At 37.0% G+C, this 20,055-nt stretch overlaps 1 protein-coding gene across 3 annotated transcripts; it reads right to left on the reverse strand.

The window, feature by feature from the left end:
• Positions 1–10,058: 10,058 nt before the first annotated feature.
• Positions 10,059–16,967, reverse strand: LOC106668306. 3 transcript variants are annotated; one of them, XR_001340739.2, is made up of 4 exons: positions 15,872–16,967; positions 15,761–15,815; positions 15,623–15,697; positions 10,059–10,077 (listed from the first exon to the last, which is right to left on the reverse strand). XR_001340739.2 is itself a non-coding variant. In XM_014396926.2 (3 exons), exons 1-2 carry the CDS (start codon positions 16,567–16,569, stop codon positions 15,779–15,781), a joined length of 735 nt encoding a protein of 244 aa, XP_014252412.1. In that variant the 5' UTR covers positions 16,570–16,967; the 3' UTR covers positions 15,488–15,697; positions 15,761–15,778. The 3 variants fall into 3 exon arrangements, 1 of the variants encoding a protein (XP_014252412.1); XR_001340738.2 differs by lacking the exon at positions 10,059–10,077 and adding an exon at positions 15,488–15,565; XM_014396926.2 differs by lacking the exon at positions 10,059–10,077 and having other exon boundaries at positions 15,488–15,697.
• Between the last annotated feature and the right edge of the window lie 3,088 nt (positions 16,968–20,055).

Consider the following 20,055-nt stretch of genomic DNA (forward strand, 5'->3'; position numbering starts at 1 on the left):
AATTTAATGCACTATTTTGAGCAAAACCTTGAAATAAATTGTTATTTAAATTTATGATCACAACCGTGTAATACATTGTTAGTTATATTTAATTGTTTTAAATAAAGTTATTCTGGTGTTTCGATAAATTTTCTGCCTAACCATCAAAATTAAATAATTCTTATAAAAACTCATGAATTTTTTATCTCGTTTAATTTGCTTTACATTAAAATAGGCATGTTGCAATTAACATAACGACAAAATTACATATACATAGTTCGAAATGAACTACAAAAAATATGAGTGTCCGGTTCTGACGCTACTTGACGAAAATGGTGTAATTTTATGAGCAAAACCATGTAATAAATTGTTAGTCAAGTTTTATGAACAAAACCATGTAATAAATTGTTAGTTAAATTTTATGAGCAAATCCATGAAATAAATCGTTAGTTAAATTTTACGAAAAAATCCATGAAATAAATCAATCGTTAGTTAAATTTTATGAGAAAATCCTTGAAATAAATCGTTAGTTAAATTTTATGAGCGCATCCATGAAATAAATTGTTAGTTAAATTTTATGAACAAAATCGTGTAATAAATGTTAGTTAAATTCGTTCTATCAATAAATGGTATTCCGGTGTTTTGATCAATTTTCTGCCAAATCATTCAAATTAATTTTTTAAAATAAAAACACCAATTTGTGATCTCGCTTAATTTGGTTTATATTAAAATAATTATGTTGTAATTAATATAACGACAATAATATATATAGTTTGAAATAAAAATATGAGTGTCCGGTTCTTTTGTCTTCGATTGTACTCGATGCTACCCGACGAAAATCTAGGCAGTGGGGATCGCATAGCAAGAGTAGGGTAGCGTTGCGTGGCATCGGGCAGATGTGCACGGGGGTAATACAGTCTTATGGAAAATTGAACTTTGGTTTTGCGTCGGGTAGTATCGGGTAGCGTCGCATAGCGTTGCATGGGTGTGTTCCCCGCTATAAACTGGCGTTCGGCCGGACTCCAAGCTAACGTTCGCAACTAATACAAACGAGCTAATCCAAAAAGGAAAGAAATATCCAAAATAAAATCCTCATTTATAAAACCATAGTTAAGCCTGAACTTACAAATGCTTGTGCTGATTGTGGCTTTCCCTGCAACACAAATTATGTAAAGCTGCAAAGAACTTAAGTTTCTACGATTATGCACGAATAGGCCGTTAGCAACCAAAATAGAACAGCTTCAGGCAAATTCAGGACTGTTATATCTCCGAACCTATATTCACACAAACTGATACCAATTTTTAGTAATTTGTGAATTTAGCACGATAGGCCTTGTAAAAGGCATCGGACGTATACGTTCTCAAAATATCAGGACCATACATAAAATGCTGTTGGACCTCGCTGAGAGGCTTAAAAAGCCTAAAGCCTACTTTAATTACATTTATTTATTATTGGAGTTAATTATCTATTTAAGTTTTATGTGCATATTTATTCTTATAAATTTATATATTTATTGACTTAAAGATGTATGTATATTAACTTATTTATTTAGCAATGTAAATTAAAATGTAAGATGTGGAGGTTTTTTAATTATAAATGTTCTCCTGACGCTACCGAACACTGATAAAAGCAGCTTAGCCAATCATGCAGGAGTGAAAAAATGAACTGGGGTACTGTGCTAAAGTATTGTACATTACAATGTTATCTGTAAATTTAAAGACATAAATTTAATACAATTTGTATATTTTCATATCATGAGATAAAACTGTGGGGCCGGGGACTAGGTTTCGCCGAGCGGATGTTTTAATTTGAGCTGATCTATGTCAGTGTGTAAGCAGTTTTAATTTTCGCTCCCCTCACAGTTTAATTACTGCTCTTTGTTTTATCGTTGGTGGGATGAGTGAGACCCTGGGTCCCGGAGGCTTTTATTTATTTTTAAACAACTTTCCTTGTAATGGAATTTCCGGCTGTTCTATTCCTACTGTAAGGGTTATCGACAAACTCGTACGAGCTCAATTCTATGACAATTGTCGGATACGCAAGGGTCGTTGAACCAAATCGATGACAAAGTCACGAATTGTCGATTCCGACTTAGTAATGAAAGCCGGATCGGTTGATAAGATTATAAAAAAACGGAACACGCAACTTGTCCGTGCTAGGTCATACCTGTTTGTAAACAAACCTATACAAGTACGAATTTTGGGGAGACGAGGTGAAGATGATGCGACAGCGAGATGAAGCGGACGCAAAGTAACAGGGACATTCTACAATTACAATTAGTCCTCAAATCGACCTAGTGAGTATTTAGTATAATCAGAAACCTTTCTTGATTATTAATAGTTTCTGTAAATAAAGGTAGATTTAAATTAATTCTTTTTATATAAGTATTTAAGGTATTGGTTGAGATAAAAAATTCAGTGTCACAAGCGGGATTCGAACCCACGACCTTCGGCTTAATACGCCGCTGCTCTACCACTTGAGCAATTGTGACGTCGATCCACTCGAACACCAACTTCCCATTTCAACCTCACCAAGGCGTATTTAGCCGAAGGTCGTGAGTTCGAATCCCGCTTGACACTGAATTTTTAATCTCAACCAATATCTTAAATACAGATTAATTAATTGAAAGATGTCATTTGGTCAAGCGGACCACGAAAATTAGTGAATTTTTATATAATGTTTTGGTTGAAATGAAAAAGTTAGTGCCAGGAGCGGGATTCTAACCCACGAACTTCGGCTAAATACGCCGCTGCTCTACCACTTGAGCTATCGTGACGTCGATCCACTCGGACACTAACTTCCCATCTCAACCTCACCATGGTATATTTAGCCAAAGGTCGTGGGTTAGAATCCCACTCCTGGCACTAACTTTTTCATTTCAACCAAAACCTTATATAAAAACCTTATACGCCGCTGCTCTACCACTTGAGCTATCGTAACGTCGATCCACTCGAAAATTAGTGAATTTTTATATAATGTTTTGGTTGAAATGAAAAAGTTAGTGCCAGGAGCGGGATTCTAACCCACGAACTTCGGCTAAATACGCCGCTGCTCTACCACTTGAGCTATCGTGACGTCGATCCACTCGGACACTAAATTCCCATCTCAACCTCACCATGGTGTATTTAGCCAAAGGTCGTGGGTTAGAATCCCGCTCCTGGCACTAACTTTTTCATTTCAACCAAAACCTTATATAAAAACCTTATACGCCGCTGCTCTACCCACTTGAGCTATCAAAAATGAACTGATTTTCTTTATTTTTAATCTAAAGAGTGTAAAATGATTAGTAACACAATACAAATGTAAACAACAGTTATTAACGTTGCGTTTACGTTTGATTTCGACTATTAATCTTTATACCTTGTTATTATGGAAAATAAGTAAATAAATTCAAATGTCCCGTTTTTTATATTTGAGTGTATTTTCTGAACAACGACAAACAATTACAACGATTAAAAAAGATATATTTGATAATAAATATACTACAACATAGAATCGAGATTCCCAACTTCAAATATTTAGAAATTAGTCTTGGCATTAAAGCATGTGAAGTCCACCCACTAGCAATAAAGCACACTTGCCGTTATTAGATGATAGTACGTAAAGTACTAATGATGAAAATCATATGTATTTGAAATGGTTTTTCGCTTGAGGAAGTGTAATAAAACATGCAAAAACAAAGATGTAAATCTTAAGAATAGTTAAATTAAGATTAGCAAACAAAATTGTCTTTGGGGAGAACACACACCGATCCGAATAACTCCGACATAAGGTTATTTATCTACTAGTTAACACCCACAATAACTTGAAATAAAAAATGAACAAGCTTGAAGCAAAAAGATCTTTTGTAGGAAAAAAAACTTTTTTCCTTTTTCCACCATATTTTCGCGGCCAATTTACATGGGGGGTCCAGAATTTATCTGCGGCCTTATTCGTTGTTTTTAGTACCTGAAAAACAAATTCGCCCAGGAAAGCTAGATGTTACCATTCAGACACGGCCACCCTGCTACATAATTCAGCGACTGTGGACTGGGCGGGTACCCCTCAGGCGGCAGTACATCGAAATTATTGGCATCAAGGGGTTGAAGAAGTTTGTCTGGAAATTTGGAAAAATAGAGACCAAACAGCCATGACGACACTTACGCGTACTATTGACTTTGGATATGATCTTCGTAAATAAAGTATCTCTCTCTCAAATTACATATAACCAGGTCAAGAACACACACAATTTTTTTTCAGTACAACAACTATTTCCATTCGGTAAAATGCAACAATGAGAGGAAATAGGAGGAGAAAATACCCATTGGTAGTACTCCAGTGATGCTAACATGTCTGTGTCTTGACTGAATGCTTCAGTCAATATCACTTTCATTGTCAATTCGTAGATCTCGTGGCCATCGTTTCTTCAGTTGGCGAAGAGGGTTCGAGGGAATTTGTCGGGATCCCAGTTTTTGGATGTACTATATGGAGGTGGGTTTTGTGACATTTTTGATAATGGGAGCGCATTCCGTACTGAACGAATGGAATTTTTAAGTCTGTACGTTAATTTGTCTGAAACATAAAAGGAGCATGAAGGATTTTTCGTAAGATTAAAAAATGGGCAGTTTGGGCACTGTAACCTTTGGCTGAACCCCGGTCTGACTTCCAGTCCGTAAGGCCATAACGACTTAACTGTGGTGTTGTAAAGCAGCCTTTTATTTCTGAGAGGTAAGTAAGAACGTTTGTCAAGAGCCCTGTATCACCTCATAACTTCTTGACGTTTCAGTCCTGTTTGAGAATTCCACGTTAAGCAAATTGCCCGCAGTTTGGAAGGTAATATTATTTAGATAGACTGAGAGGAGATCTTTACGGAGAGTGAAGGTATTGTAGGTGGATTTATCTGTGTTTTTATTCTTGTATTTTCACACCAAGACTCTAGTGGTGTGAGGTGTTGTTGAAAGTTTCAATTGGAAATTACAAGATCTTACTAGAGAGGATCGCAGCATCATCTGAAAATGTTAGTGTGGTGGTTTGAGGTGTGATGGAATGTCAGCTGTATAAACCTGGTATAGTTTGGGAGCCAGAACGCTATCCTGAGGAACCCCAGTATGGATAGAGAAAATATTCTGAATGCCTGTGTAATTGGCTTCAATTATTCGAAAAAAACGGTCAGTGAAATAACGGTGCAGTTGATGAGATAGCAGGTTAAGGTAGGATGCCCTTAAGTGTGAACAGGGGTGCCAAACTCAAAATCAAAAGCTTGGCTTACATCAATAAAAGCCCCAGAACTGCCCCAGGAGAAATAGTGTCTACCGTACGATGCCTCTGCTTGTTAAAAATCAAAAGTGTTAAATATTTTACTCTAAAGAAGAAATGGTGGTAAATTGAAACCTTTTTATGTAGTATTACAGGCAAAAGAATATAAATTTATGGCTGTGTGATGGAAAAGTCTTACCGAAGAATCCCGCTTAAAGTGCTTGGGGAAAGTGGAGGGAATAAATCACGCTTAAAATTGGGTGTCGCACTGGGGTCTTGTTTATTGGCCAAGTTTTTTCATTTTTTAAATTAAAAACAGCACATTTCGGTTGATTCATGCTATTTCACATTTGTCCCATTTTTATTTTTAAAATGAGTAAATTTGAAAAGTGTGTATTTTCTCAGCAATGATATTGGCGGAAAAATATTAATTTTCACCCATCATGATTACACGTCCAAGCGATATATAATTAAAAAATATAAATTCGTTTTGGAAATTATTCGTTTAAAAATAGAACCTCAAATATTTTTCCTTTGTGTCGCCCAATCGCAGTGTAGGTGAGGGAAGGAGTCTAGACTGGCCAAATTAGCCCCCAGGAGGGTCGTAAACTCACCCCGGAAAACCGTTATTACCGCCCGTAAACCAGGAGCCCTCCAGGTTCCAGCACATTAGAATCATACATACGGAATTAACCCGATTCATACCAGGTGAATCGACATGATTTATTACAAGGGAGGCTAATTCCGGTTTTCGTTTTATTTCATTTCCATCCGCCCCTCGAACAATTACGAGTGTCTACAATTAAAAAAAAAGGGAAACATTTATTTCCAGACTTATCCCTTTTTTCATTGAGAGAAATGGTATCATAAACATTTTGGATTTTAACATTTACAAAAAATTACACTATGATTTAAAAAAAAACTGATTTATGTTGCCAAATTAATAACAAATATACAATAAATAAGTAAACTATAATTTATATAGAATATTACTTAGGAGAGAAATAATTGTATTAGAAGACATTGTTTCTCTTTTTGGATGAAATAATTTTAAGTTGATGGCCATCCTTGTGGAAAGAGGGATCTCAGGCGTTCTACTTGTCCTCCGCATCTTGGACTTGACCTCTTCATTGTTTGTTTCTAGTAGATCTTGTACCTGTGAGGATACTATTCAATCACTCTGTTAACTGTCAAAATTTGGGTTATTAGAAATCTGGAAGGACCTAAGTAAACGTCGATCCTCTGATCTATATTTGGAAAATATTCATGGGTGAATCTACCTTTGTAACTATTTTCCCATCTAATTTGCAAATTGCTCAACATTTTGATTTAATCTATTAGGTTTCGTGGTCCGATTGACCACATAAATTCTTTTCAATTAATTAATCTTTAAGTAAGCTATTGGTTGAGATAAAAAAGTCAGTGTCACGAGCGGGATTCGAACCCACGACCTTCGGCTAAATACGCCGCTGCTCAAGTGGAAGAGCAGTGGCGTGTTTAGCCGAAGGTCGTGGGTTCGAATCCCGCTCGTGACACTGACTTTTTTATCTCTACAAATACCTTACATAAAGATTAATTAATTGAAAAGGATTTTGATTTAAGGAAAACTTTCATTGTTCTAAGTGTCGTTTCTGAACCATTCCTTCTTTTGCTAAATTATCATGTCTGATTTCCCAGACTCTCTTTTTTTGGTATAGCGTCACTTGTGCTCTTAACTTTAAATTGACTGGCGCTGCTACTGGAGCGCCATTGTTGACGCTGTTTTATACATTTTAGCTGTTTTCAGCAATGCTATTTTTTTTGGCTTTGTATATATANATATATATATATACTGCTCAAAAATGAATAGGAATAATGCCAATTTTGTAGTATTTACATTCCCTAGATTTTTTATTATAAATTGCATTAAAATTTGTTAGAAATTATTGTTTTTACTGAAGGAAAATTTAATTAAAGGATTTTGAAAAATAACAAAATAAAAGGTTTTAATTACATAATTTTGTTTATTGGACACGATAATTTTTTAAACAATTAATACCGTGTTTAATACCCTATCTTAGCTAAAACCTCTGTGCACCTGTTAGGTATAGGTTGTCACTAATTTCATAAGGAATTTCACTCCAAAGACATTGCAACGCGCACTCAGTTCTTTCAGGTCAACTGGCTGCGGGTGATGATCGAAAATCATTCTGATCGGTGGGTAACTCACAGGTTTTCTAAACATCGATGAACAACTGCCTCTATGAGGTCTGGCATTGTCATCCACAAAACTGAAATCCCTGCCAATGAGATCCCTTGAGGAACGTATTCCTCTTTCTTGGACATAACGGACTGCGGCGAGGTTGCATTCAATGCTGCATTCTTCTGAGTTGCAGGTTGCTGTTGCTGCAGGCCGTCTCAAAGGGGCATAAGTTGTGAGGCCAATGTTGATAAAAGGCCTTGCCAAAACATCTTGTACTTCATTTAGGGATTTTTAGCGGGCACTATGGAAAGGGTTCCGTCGTGCAGCAATGAAAATATTTCCGTCCTTCCTTAGCGTCGCAATGCGCTGAGATCCACTACCAGGCCAACTGCCTCTGCGATATCAACTTGATGGCGACCTTGATGACTTATTCTCACAATCATATTGCAAACTGTCTTTAAATGGTTAAAGAGAATACTACTGAATTAAAATGAGAAAACACGAGAAAAGGTGTATGCTTACAAAACGTGTAATCTACATGTATACTATTCTTAAGAAAATCCGTGATTAAAAATGAGGTTTAACATTTGTTTTTTTTGTTTGTATTTTTTAATTTGTTTTATCCAACTAATAAGAACATATCGGTTAATTTAATTAAAATTATTATAATAAGAATAAATTACAAATATCCCTATTCATTTTCGAGCAGATTATTTGTGACCTACTATTTAGAAAGAGTAGTATTTAGTGACTGTTAATTAATGACTATTTAGAGTAGGAAACCGAGCAGCTCTATATGAGGCTGTAGGGAGATAAACGCTTTTGTAAAATGTTGACTATGTTTTTTTTAGGTCTTGTAACCCATTTTGCTTTACCGATTCTCCATAACCTTGCATACGTCCAGCTAATTAATTTCCTCACCTTTCGCATATGTTGTTTTTTACCCAACACTACTCGCAATCTTTTCGTTCCAATTGATTCGATTTCCTTCGACTCGGATATGGGGAGTATTAATTGGCATTTTTTGGTTTGATTGGTTTGATTACACCATTCAGATATTAAATTAGAGGTCTCTTCTGCCGTTTCTATTAACCTTTGTCTTGTGTCCTCCTCAATATTTATGCTGGTAATCACATTTTATGCCTCTTTCGATCTATAGTTTTAAGAACCATCGAAAACTAGGTCCCAGCACAGGTCCATGCGGACAACCTCCTGACTCGGATGTGCTGTGTTGACATTTCTTTCCTTGAAATAGCTTGTCTCGGGCCGCCTTTTCCGTTCAATTTCCTAAGTAGGGTTATCCACCCAGCTGAGTAAAACGCGCATTGGATATCGAAAAATATAGCTGATATCACTATTTTTTGATCAATTACAAATTTTTAATAGTGCATTCTCTCTTGAACTTTTTTTGTTCCAAACTAGTACTCCGAAAGTCTTCTTTCGATATGTGCTGAATTTTTTTATAATAATTAATTTATCCGACAATTTGTCTAATATTGGCAACATGTAGCTCTGTATGAGTTTGGGATATCTGTAGGTCTACCTCCCGGTTTCAACAGAAGTTTTACCATTGCTAATTTCCCCACTTTGGGGAAGTATCTGAGTTTCAGACACCTGTTAAAGGTTTTAAGTGTCGGCATAAGGCTTTTACTTTGTTCCTTGTTGGCTATTTAAGGATATTATGGCCTTTATCATATCTTCTTCTGTCCATATTGTGGATTGTCATGTGTTCATTATTAATTTCAGATTTCTTTTTTTATTTTTTTTATTGTTAGCTGTACAAAAAATTACACATTTAACAATATGTTGTTGGTGAAAGATCTGTTACCAGATCTCCGGCGGGGGGTTGGAGGTCACCGTCTTTTGACGTTGAAAAGAGGGGCTATTGGATTGTTGTAGGAGAAGTGCTTGGAGAGGAAGTTGTGAAATCGTATTTGGATCATGTCTGTCACGAATGGGATGTCTAGGTCTTTATGGATGGTTTGGTTGGTGTCATAGAAGGGAGGGTTGAGGATGTGACGGAGGACTTTTGATTGAAAGGATTGGATTCTTTGGATGTTAGGTAGTGTGACTGAACCCCAGAGCTCGACTCCGTAAGTCCAAATTGGTCTAATTAGTGTCTTCTACACTGTTAGCTCGTTGAATGTATTCGTTGTGGATTTGGGTCGAAGTTGGCGTCTGAATTGTCCGTTCGTCGTTTCAGTTGTTTTCTTTTTTGTTTTACGTGCATGTTCCATGTAAGCCTGTTGTAGCGGATTTGGTTGGTTGGGGGGATTACCTTACTGTATGTATACTGGCGGGCAGATATGTCTTAGTGTGAACGTCACGTGCAGGCTTTTTAGTTCATTTTGCTTGATGCGCCACCGTCTGAGTGATGGGTTGCTGAAAGTATAGAATCAGGATGTGGTAGAGGATTGCGGTATCGTCCACGAAGGTTTTGATGTGGATTTTTGGGTGGGTAGGTATTTCAGCAAAGTAGACTGTGTAGAAGATTTCAGGATGCTCCCTTGGGGAACGCCGGCCTTGATGGGCTTGATTTCTGAAAATACAGATTTCTTAAAGCACCTTTCCAGCGAAAATTGAATTTTATAATACCAAAAATTACCCGTTTATAAGCTTCTGTTCTAAAATGTATTCCATTTAACTGACTTTAATTTGACCTGGATCATCAGGAATGTAACTAAATTAAGCAAAAATCGGAAACACAGAATGAATTTGAACAAATCCAAAAGTAACTTAATTAATAGCAAATACGCAAAAATGTACGAAAATTTTAAAATAAGTACGGAGGATTATTATTTTTTTTTAATACACTCCAAGCTAAGCAAATATTCTTGTTTTAACATTACTTTATATTTTTATTATTGAAGAAACGACTAAACAATGCTGCTCTTTTCTTTGAACAATCTTTAAAATTTTCTATTTTTGTTTTCCAAAAAGGAGTTTTCGATTTATAAATTGTATAGTTTATTTTTTAGTCATGTTGTGCTTATACATATTCGCTTTGTTGTATAATACTGAGTTTGCAAATTACAGTCTTTTTGGTCTATTTGTATTCAGTTTGGAAGTATTAAAAAGAAAATAAATGTTCCTAACTTGTATTACTTCCCGAAGATTTTTTCTAAACTGAATCCTTATCTTTTCGCACTTTTTTCTGTCATGACAAAACAAAAATAAACGATTTATTCAAATATTTTGTTCATATAAGAACAGAACTGTAAAAACCACAATTGCTATAGTTATGTTACAACTAACATAATGAGGAACGATCAAACTGAGGATAACGTGTCAAAAACGAGCGGACTTTTCCCTTATCCCGACAAAACAAAAATAACTCTTCTAACATCCTAACATTCTGAAGGACATCGCTACTACTGAAAAGATATTAGCATCTACGATCAAACAGAGAAAATTTTTGTTAAAATTCACGCAAAACAAGGCCCTGAAGATGATATAAATAAAGGTCGAAACGTTGGCACAATAAAGATGTTTTTCTAGACATTCATCACACAAGACGGCATCTCACGATCTCCAAATGATCTTCTAACATAGTTCAAGCAAAACTTGAAAAACCTACTGTCGTCCATGGCTTTTTCCTTTTCGCAATTATATATTTTTTAAGTTAAGAAAAAATATTTACACATCTTTCTCAAAGTACGCGAAAGGGGGTTGTAGGATTTGATTAAAGTAAATAAATATATCCTTTTATGATGTGATAATTATAAAAACAGGGGCCGAAATAAATCAAAGGGGCTTTCTGCACATATAAAATTGATCGGTAGCCAAAATTAAATGTCTCCGTGGAGGGAAAATGGGATGAGGGTCCGGGCTGAGTTTATAATTGGGAAGTAAAAGGGATGCCCCGTTACATCAAAGACCTTTTCCATCGGAACCTCTCCCTTATCAAAGCTCCTCCAAGCTGCCTCACCCGGCTTAATTATTACTGAAATAGGTGAATTATTAAAGTGATACAATTTAAACTCCTTCCTTTCCGTCTCCAACGTTAAAAGGTAATTCCTAACACGCGTTTCCATTAATTACTGTTTAATTATTTGTTTCTGTGATCATCTGTCACATGAATTAGTAGAACACTTTCTAACTCAATATCTAAAATCCATAGATTCAATGAAGATGTGCTATTTTTATTGTTTTCTGAACAAGTAGGTTATTCTGAAACCTACGTCACACCAGACCGCATCTCACGATTTCTGAATAATCATAGACTAACGGTCACTAATCACCACACATTTCTATGTAAGCTCTTGAAATTTTATAATTCTTGGAAAATTAAATTCTCAATTAAAGACGAGCGAGACACCCCACAATGTTTGAAGCCCTAAAAGATGAACATAGAGTTGCGTTTTTACAGATGGGTCCAAAACGGCAGAGTCTGAACACGGCGGAACTAAACGCGATACCCCTCGCGCTGAGCATGATCAAAAATAAAAACCACAACTCTTTTTTATTATGGACCGACTCGCTCAGTAAGGTCCAGAATCGAGCTGCTGTAGGCCCTCTTATACAAAAGATAAAGGACCGGTTAAAACAGTTCGACACAGATGGAAAACGTCGTACTGGGATGGGTTCCCGGCCACATAGGGATAGCCGGGAAAGAAGAAGAAGTCTTGTCAGACCCATGAGGATCTTTAACGAAGAAGAGAACACCAGGAAGATTTTACATGCATGGATTAGTCACATCTCTTGGCTAGCGAGGTGGTGCAAGTTCAGAAGTGCCTTAAAAAGGGCACAATGTGCCTTGAAAAAAGCAGTTTTGTGGTTTCCAGTATGACCTTTCAGCCGTGCCTTTCACCACCCCCAGGGAGAAAGAGAAGGCATTCTATCGCCGGCTACGGTCGGCCGGTACCCTCCAGCTAAGATACAACTTGTTTGCAAACTACGACTACCACGAGTCCAACCTCAATTAGCAGAGCCGCTTGGATACTCCACTGCCGTGGTTCTGTATTATTTTTAAGGTGGGACTGATCGCCCACCCGGGAGTTCGTACGAACCGCCACTGATGCACCCGTTGCCTGAGGGGTGCGGGTTAAGTAACACAGGAAGCCTTTGCCAAAGCAGAGGGGGGTTAGAAAAAGAAAGGAAAGGAAGGGTATATGAAGGTAAGGAGGGAAATTTGCCTCCATGCACCAGGGTTGATGGTCGGACTTTGCCTGGGCCCACAAGGAAGGTGTTCCTGTGGGTAGAGACAGGGCGGTCATGAGGTTCCCAAATGCTCGGTCGTCCTTAAAAGGACAATGAGGATCTTTAACATTGAAGACGCCGGACGGCCCACGATACTCCCAACTTTACGTCCTGCTATGAATTTCGAATACAATTAAAGGAGAATGGAAAAACCGCTGAGTTGGTAAAAATAGGCCATACTAACATAACTACGCATAGATCATAAAGAGTAACTCACGGGCACTTTCTGGCCGTACAGTTATGTTGTAGTGTTTGTGTTGTGTCAGTTGTTTTTATGATATATATTATAGTGAAAAGAAGGGAGGTTTATCCCTGCCCCGAGGAATATCGAGTACTCCTGGGTGAGTGTAAGACGTCTGGAGAGTAAAAGTAAGTTATTAACGACAATGGAATGGGTTGGGTCAAATTCAGGGTAGCTGATATCTGGTCCTGCTCCTGACCTTCCTTTGATGAGGGCCGTGTCAATTTTCATTTCGGTCAAGGTTCCTTGGCAGCAGAAAAAAAGTCCAGAGGCGACGGTGACAAACTAACGACCACGGGTTGTACTAGCCGAGAATCTGACTTAACCACTCTTACCGCGGTCTCCAGTGTCAATTTACGGAAATGAATGTAATTTATTAGCGTGAAAAGAAGGGCTTCCTGCCCCGAGGAATAGACTATTCTGGGGGAGTAAATATTACCAGACTTATCTGTTTCTACAGAGTGGTGATTCTACATATGTATTGTGTGTTTTGTATTTAGTTCTATAGTTTACAACCTGTGGAACAAATGAAACTCTATCATTTTAGGATATCGACTTAATTTTGATATAAAATCAGAGAATCACTACCCAGATCGAGACGCTCAACTGGTTGCAGGTTGAAAAATACGCGTGAAAGAACAGAAAAAGAAGTAAAAATATCAGAGGGCCGAAAAACGAGCTGTCTGTTATTGAAATTTATTAGAGATCTCCATAAATAGCCATTATGAGGTGGGCGAAGAAGTAAGAGAACCGACCTACAGACATATGAAAGGGCGTTAATTTAATTACAACCAATCATAAAATGATAAATGGTAAGTGGGGAAGAACATAAAAATTTCTTAATGAGCATTACACAGTTACCATGAAGCTTTCTAGAGTCAAATCCATTTATATAAGTTTTTTTTAAATATACAAACAATCCAAGGCGTATGAGGTTCTTCGGTCTGTTCACTTTTTAATTCTGATTATTGGGATTTGACATGTTTCTGCCTGGCTTAGACTAGATTCCAAAATGCAGGGAGATAGAGGAAGGTTCACGTTTTTTCTCAGTGCAACAGCAGAGGTTATATAAACCCTCGGGGTGCCGGTGTTTTTGGAAAAAAAGCCCATTTGTAATCGGGTTCGAATGCAGGGCCGCTGGGTTCGAACCCGGGATCTTTACCTTACAGTGATTAGCGCCGTGTCACCGTCTAAACCTTTGAGGCCACCGACGCCCCCTCGGAAATATTATTAACTAATTTCGTGTAATAAGAGATTTCGTAAACAGAAAAACAATATTATTTCAGTCCTTAGTATTTTAAATATTCAAAATGCAGATTTTAATTAAAATAACTTCTTATATTAGGAAGATGAGTTGTATTTTAATTCTCAAATTTTATTAAATCCATTATATTTCGTGGTCCGATTGACCAAATAACTTCTTTTAATTAATTAATCTTTGGGTAAGGTATTGTTTCAAATAAAAAAGCTAGTGTCACAAGCGGGATTCGAACCCACTACTTTCGGCTAAATATTCCGGTGCTCTACCACTTGAGCTATCGTGACTTCGATCCACTCGGACACCGACTTCCCATCTTAACCTACAACCTTTCGAATTGTCCCTCCTTTTTGCCATTTTTCAATGCCTGCCATTCATTTCAGTCTAAGCCAGGTCAGCGTAGTTAGCCGAAGGTCGTGGGTTCGAATCCCGTTTCTGGCACTAGCGTTTTCATTTCAACCTTCATAAACCTTACACAAAAAGATTAGTGATAATAATAATAATGCTTTATTGTACTTAAGAAAAAAAAGATAATTGTGATTTCAAAGCATTTAAGGACATGGATCTTGAATACATCTGCCACACATAAAAAGATTAATTAATTGAAAGAAGTAATTTGTTCAATAGACCATTAAATATAATGTTAGTCGAATAATACAGACACTAAATTTTTTATAAAATGACAGATGTAAGATGAAAATTGAAACCAAATTTTTTGGTCAATTATCCAAGAGTGGATACACCCTCAAGTAAATGAACGTTCATTTTTGAACCAAAACTACGCCACCGACCATTCCATCACAAAAAATTCTTGTGGTCACCATCACATAAAATTACCATATTGAAGCATTACGTCCTACAAATATCAGGTATAATGTGAATTTGAAAAAAAATAAACTTTCGAGAAATATATCCCCTTCATAAGGACATTGAAACTTTTTCTAATAATTTACACGGTTAAAAAATGTAAAAATCTACTCACAATATCAAAAATTGTGACTTCAACAACAATGAATTTATAAGTTTAGCTTAATAGAATAAACGAGGTCTGCCACCCGTCCACAATACTAAGCTAAACTATGTGTTTACCAGAAAAATAATTAATCAATTGAAATAATTACTTTTCACCTAATTAATATTTAATTAAGGTATTGGTTGAGATGAAAAAGTCAGTGTCACAAGCGGGATTCGAACCCACGACCTTCGGAGCTAAATACGGCGCAGCTCTACCACTTGAGCTATCGTGACTTCGATCCTCTCGGACACCGACCTCCCATCTCAAACTTCTTTTCGAATTTTCTCTCCTTTTTCCATTTTTCTTAAATTTTATGTTCAAGCCTACGATTTTATGCAATATATTTAGTCAATAAAACAGTAATGAAAAAATAAACCTATGATAAATTGTAAGTTTTATTTATTTATGATACAATTGGTGTGTTTACGAGTAGAAACTGCCAGCACGTTTGGCTTCTGTAGTCAGAAAACAAATATAATGTAGTAGTAGAACTTATATATTATGCAACAAACCTTGTTGGACCTGGAACCGGCTTGCAGAAAAGATTCTACTGTTCGTTGACGATTTTTCAACTTAAAATGAGGAAGCTGTTGAGAGGTTAGACGATTAGATAAAAATTTATTAATTAAAGGGATAAAAATGTAACTCACGATAGTCCACGATGATTGTCAGTCGAGCATAACCATATTTGAGAATTTGACGGAGCTAAAACATATGTATTTATGAAAATGAAAATATAATCCGAAAAAAGTCGTATTTACTTGTTTCTTATTTGCGATAGGAGGGATTTGACAAGTTCGATGTCTTTTTTCCGTTTTTCCACGTCGTCCTTGGCGATTCTGAGCTGGTTGGAAAGCTCCTTGATTTCGCTCCTCAGTTCGACGCTTTCGAAGATCTTTCTGTCATCAGACATGGGTGGAGTCGTATTACCACCGATGACTTCCCGGGTCTTCAACATGCCTTTATTAACCCGGTTAATCTCATCCTTGAGGCGGTGGATTTCTGCTTCGATCATATCGATCTTTTTGACTTGCATGCTGTTCCTGATCTTCTGGGCCCGGGCCAGTTTCTGGAGTGTACTGTCCTGTCTTTTAGAATCGCCGTACATGGTGCACCGAACGGACATTTCCCGGAGGAGGGCTAAATCCTTGTAAGCGGACGTCGGCGTCGCCTTGTCGGTGTTAATGGAATACCTCGCGTTCTTGACGATCTTGGCCAATCGCTCCAACTGTTCAGTCGCTGATCTGAGCTTTTCGTTCGCTTCCCTAGCCTTCTCTTTGTAGATCTCCTTCTCCATCTCGCACCTGGCCAGTTCCGCCTTCTTTTTCAAGCAGTCGTCCATCAACAGTTTCAGAGCGGCCTTGTCGACATAGACCGAGCTGCTAAACAAACCGCAAGCTGTTTTGTTTGAATCGACGATATTGTCGACCCGATTTTTTATCATCGGAAGGCTGCTCATCTCTTTTATACTCTTGTTGCTTTAACCGTAAAAATGACATGTATTTCTTGCCTGTTGTTCATGTTGTATAAAACACATGTACAGTGTTTCCCTAGAAAAAATTGTTTTGAATGAGCCAAGGAAAGGGCTTTAGGCTGCTTTCCTATTAGCTCTTAACCGGGAACATTTTTTGCCACGATCATCTCGTGTAAGTCATAACTGGTCATTATCAAAATTATGGCCTAATGCATAAGAAAAATGCAAGTCCATTTTGAAATAATGAATATTCTTTCCAAAAACAATTCTATATTATTTAATAGCATTATGTACATAGTTACAAAAGCAAATGTTTAAAAACATCGACCAAATAACAAGCAAAAATTTTTGTTCTTCATAAGCGGACGACTAACTTCAAGTTTGATCAGGTGATATTGAGTGGTAACAATAAAACTGAAATTTTTTAATCCCAATAATTTTTTTTAAAATTATTACAGGCACTTTCGGTTAGTATCCACCTAAAAAATTTACGACCTACTAAGTATGAATAATGGGTTTTGATGATAGATAGATGAGATTAATGATAGATGTTAGGTCGAAAATATAGTCACATTTTCATTCACGATCTTACTGGACATTTCTCTTTTCGAGTTAACACGAGATAACATCTTACAAACATCGTGAATACGCCTGTTATATTCACATGCAAGACAATCGTGTATGCAGATTGGAGTGATCGGATAAAACGACTTTTGGGGGAACCCGTCTTCACAAGATTCCTTCACTTTCACTTTTCAACAAAAGATTGTGATACCTATCACTACTCCGAACCTCATGGCAGTAGTATGCGTCACCTTTCGTGAAGTCTGCTAGTGTCCCTCAATTAAAACACTCCAAGTCCACCAAAATCGAGTTCTGCGGATTATTGGATTATATTCGGAACTCTGTAGTTTATCGTGATCTGAACACATCAGAGGTCGCCGAAGTAGTGAAAGAAGCATATGTCCAATTGTATCAACGCATAACTGAGCACCAGAGAACCATCTTCACTGATTTTTGTGTGGTGTTTAGTCACAGTTGGCCAATGATTATTTGGAGATCGAGAGGTGCGGTCTGGTGTGATGTAGGTTTTAGAAAAACATTTTCTTTATCGTGCCAACGTTTCGATCTTTATTGAGATCATCTTCAGGGCTCAAAGTGTTTGTTTTCCGTGTAGAGGTGTCATTCTTGTGAGTCGTGTTGAGAGTGCCCATGTTTTCGTTCTTATCGTTTAGTGACAGTTGGGCATTTGACATTTGATGTAAGACTAACTTGGATTACACTCACACACGATTAAAAAACAGACACATAACGAACGATTTAAAATGCTTTATTACCTACTCAACCGACAATAAAAATAACCATTAAAATCAAAACGTTCGACATACACATACCTACTCAAACCCATATGGATGTACGGGTGCAAAGTTTACGGATCGACCAAATATTCCAATATTGAAATTCAATCCAAAATTTTAAAACTGTTTCAGTCCTTTTTTATGTAATCAATAATGATACACTTGATAGAGATATTCACATGCCAACTATTTTTTGATCCATCAAAATATATTACAGACATTTTCATAGTAAACTACAAAATCACACTAACACAAATACGATCATTCCCCAACATTACCATGCAAGCGATTAAAAGAATATGTATAAGAGACCACTCAAATGATTAATATGATTTTATTAATCCAGAGAGGCTGCCAATGGGTAGCTTTCTCTATAACGCCCGTAATGTCATAATCATAAATTGAAATCCAATCTTCTGGTTGTGCATAATTCACGTACATTTGGAGAGGAAATCAATGAAGTAATAAAAACATGTGTCTTAATTAAACAGCTTTTATCAGTTAAATTCACTTAATTTATACCAGCATTGCCATGTCTGACGGGAAAATTTCCCAATATTTTTACAATGTTTTTTATTGTTCAATAAACTGTGTTTTTGAATCGATCTAGCCTAGAAAACTTTAAGACGAAACTCTACAAGAATAGAACACGCAGGGGCGTCAGTACCCGCAACGGTTTAGGCGTTGACACGGCATTGATAATGTAAGGTAAAGGTTCGGGGTTCGAATCCAGCGGCCCTGCATTGGAACCCGACATACAAATGGGCTTTTTTTCAAAAACACCGGCACCCTGAGGGTTGATATATATTAAAAAAAAAGGAAAAATTCTCTGCTGTTGCGAGAATCCTCGTAAAAAAACAATAGGACACTCGGTCGTAAAGTAAAGTGAAACAACTTTTGCACTGGAATTGCACGTAGAGCAAGTTTCATTGAGGTTTCCCCTTCTCCAGGGTTGTGAGTTCAAATACATTTGTTCAAATACATTGAGTTCAGACGATCTATCTATCGTCGTGTTAGTTGGGTCGAAGATCGCCAAGGAGAGATCCATCTCTTCGTAGTATGATTAAACTCGATGCTCCCCTTTATTTAAACAATCTTCCCTGTGTGCTACTCTAGCTTTGTTCAGAAGTTTCTTTGAAAACTCTGCCCAGTCACTTATGATCTCTCATGAAACGGATAAACCACATCCCAGATCCTTGGCTTAAAATTCCAATGGTCAAGCCTGGTCAAGCCATATACTTCGCACGGAAGTTACTTTATATTTTTCATTTTTTGCCAAACTGTATATGACTTATGACCAAAGCTTCTACATTTAAAACATCTGCTCAATTTGGCTATAGTGCCGTAAAACGTGTAGGACGACAGATAACATTTTCATTTAAACTCCTGTCAAGTGGAAACTAATCGAATTTATCACGAAAGGTCCATATAGTCATCCCCAATCACTTACTACTCTTCTCCTTTGGCCGAGGGGTATTCTTCGGGAAAAAGCTCCTTTTTCTCGCCCCTTCGTACTTTTCAAACCTCGGTGCGCTAAACTGTTCCCTGCTCGGAAACAAAGGATACGGCGAGGGTGAACCGTGAGAGTGGCAAGCGTTTAAACGGTGATTGCGGCCAATGCGGTTCTTCCTGTCACTTGAGACCCTGCCCTCGGTCAGAACAGGTTCTACAACACACTCCACAGACGTGGCCCCGGACATTTCAAAGTTTACGGAAATGGATTGTTATACTTTCGAATCGCTGTTCATTACGGAAGTTAATTTTCCGGTTGGGTGGAATGACAATTATTATTTTTTACATTTTTGATGGCGGCTGCCAGAATCTGGTCCGTCTAATCTCGCTAAATTCTGGTTGTAAAGTAGTTTATTCTTTGTCTTCATTGTCTCCATATTAATTTCCTTGCTTTCCCTGAAGCATGTAGTGTTCAAACTTATTACAATACAAATAAGCAACTCAATTCAAGATATGCCCTGTACATAAAAACAAATCGAGAAGAAAATTTTTTTGAAATGACCAAATTTATTGGAAGTAATTAAATTTATACTCAACAGAATAATTTTTTACCCCAGTTATTTTTGGTGTTATAAATAAAATAAACTTTTGATGGAACTTT

This window comes from Cimex lectularius, unplaced genomic scaffold (assembly GCF_000648675.2).
Source record: "Cimex lectularius strain Harlan isolate CLEC.00 unplaced genomic scaffold, Clec_2.1 scaffold2, whole genome shotgun sequence".
In the NCBI taxonomy this organism is placed as follows: Eukaryota; Metazoa; Arthropoda; class Insecta; order Hemiptera; family Cimicidae; genus Cimex; species Cimex lectularius.

What these genes read in the sequence shown, in the direction of transcription:
- LOC106668306 (XM_014396926.2), bottom strand. Translation starts at nt 16,569, where the DNA reads ATGAGCAGCCTTCCGATGATAAAAAATCGGGTCGACAATATCGTCGAT. An exon ending in CTATCGCAAATAAGAAACAA is followed by an intron (nt 15,816 to 15,871) that starts GTAAATACGACT and finishes CATATGTTTTAG; the next exon opens with CTCCGTCAAATTCTCAAATA.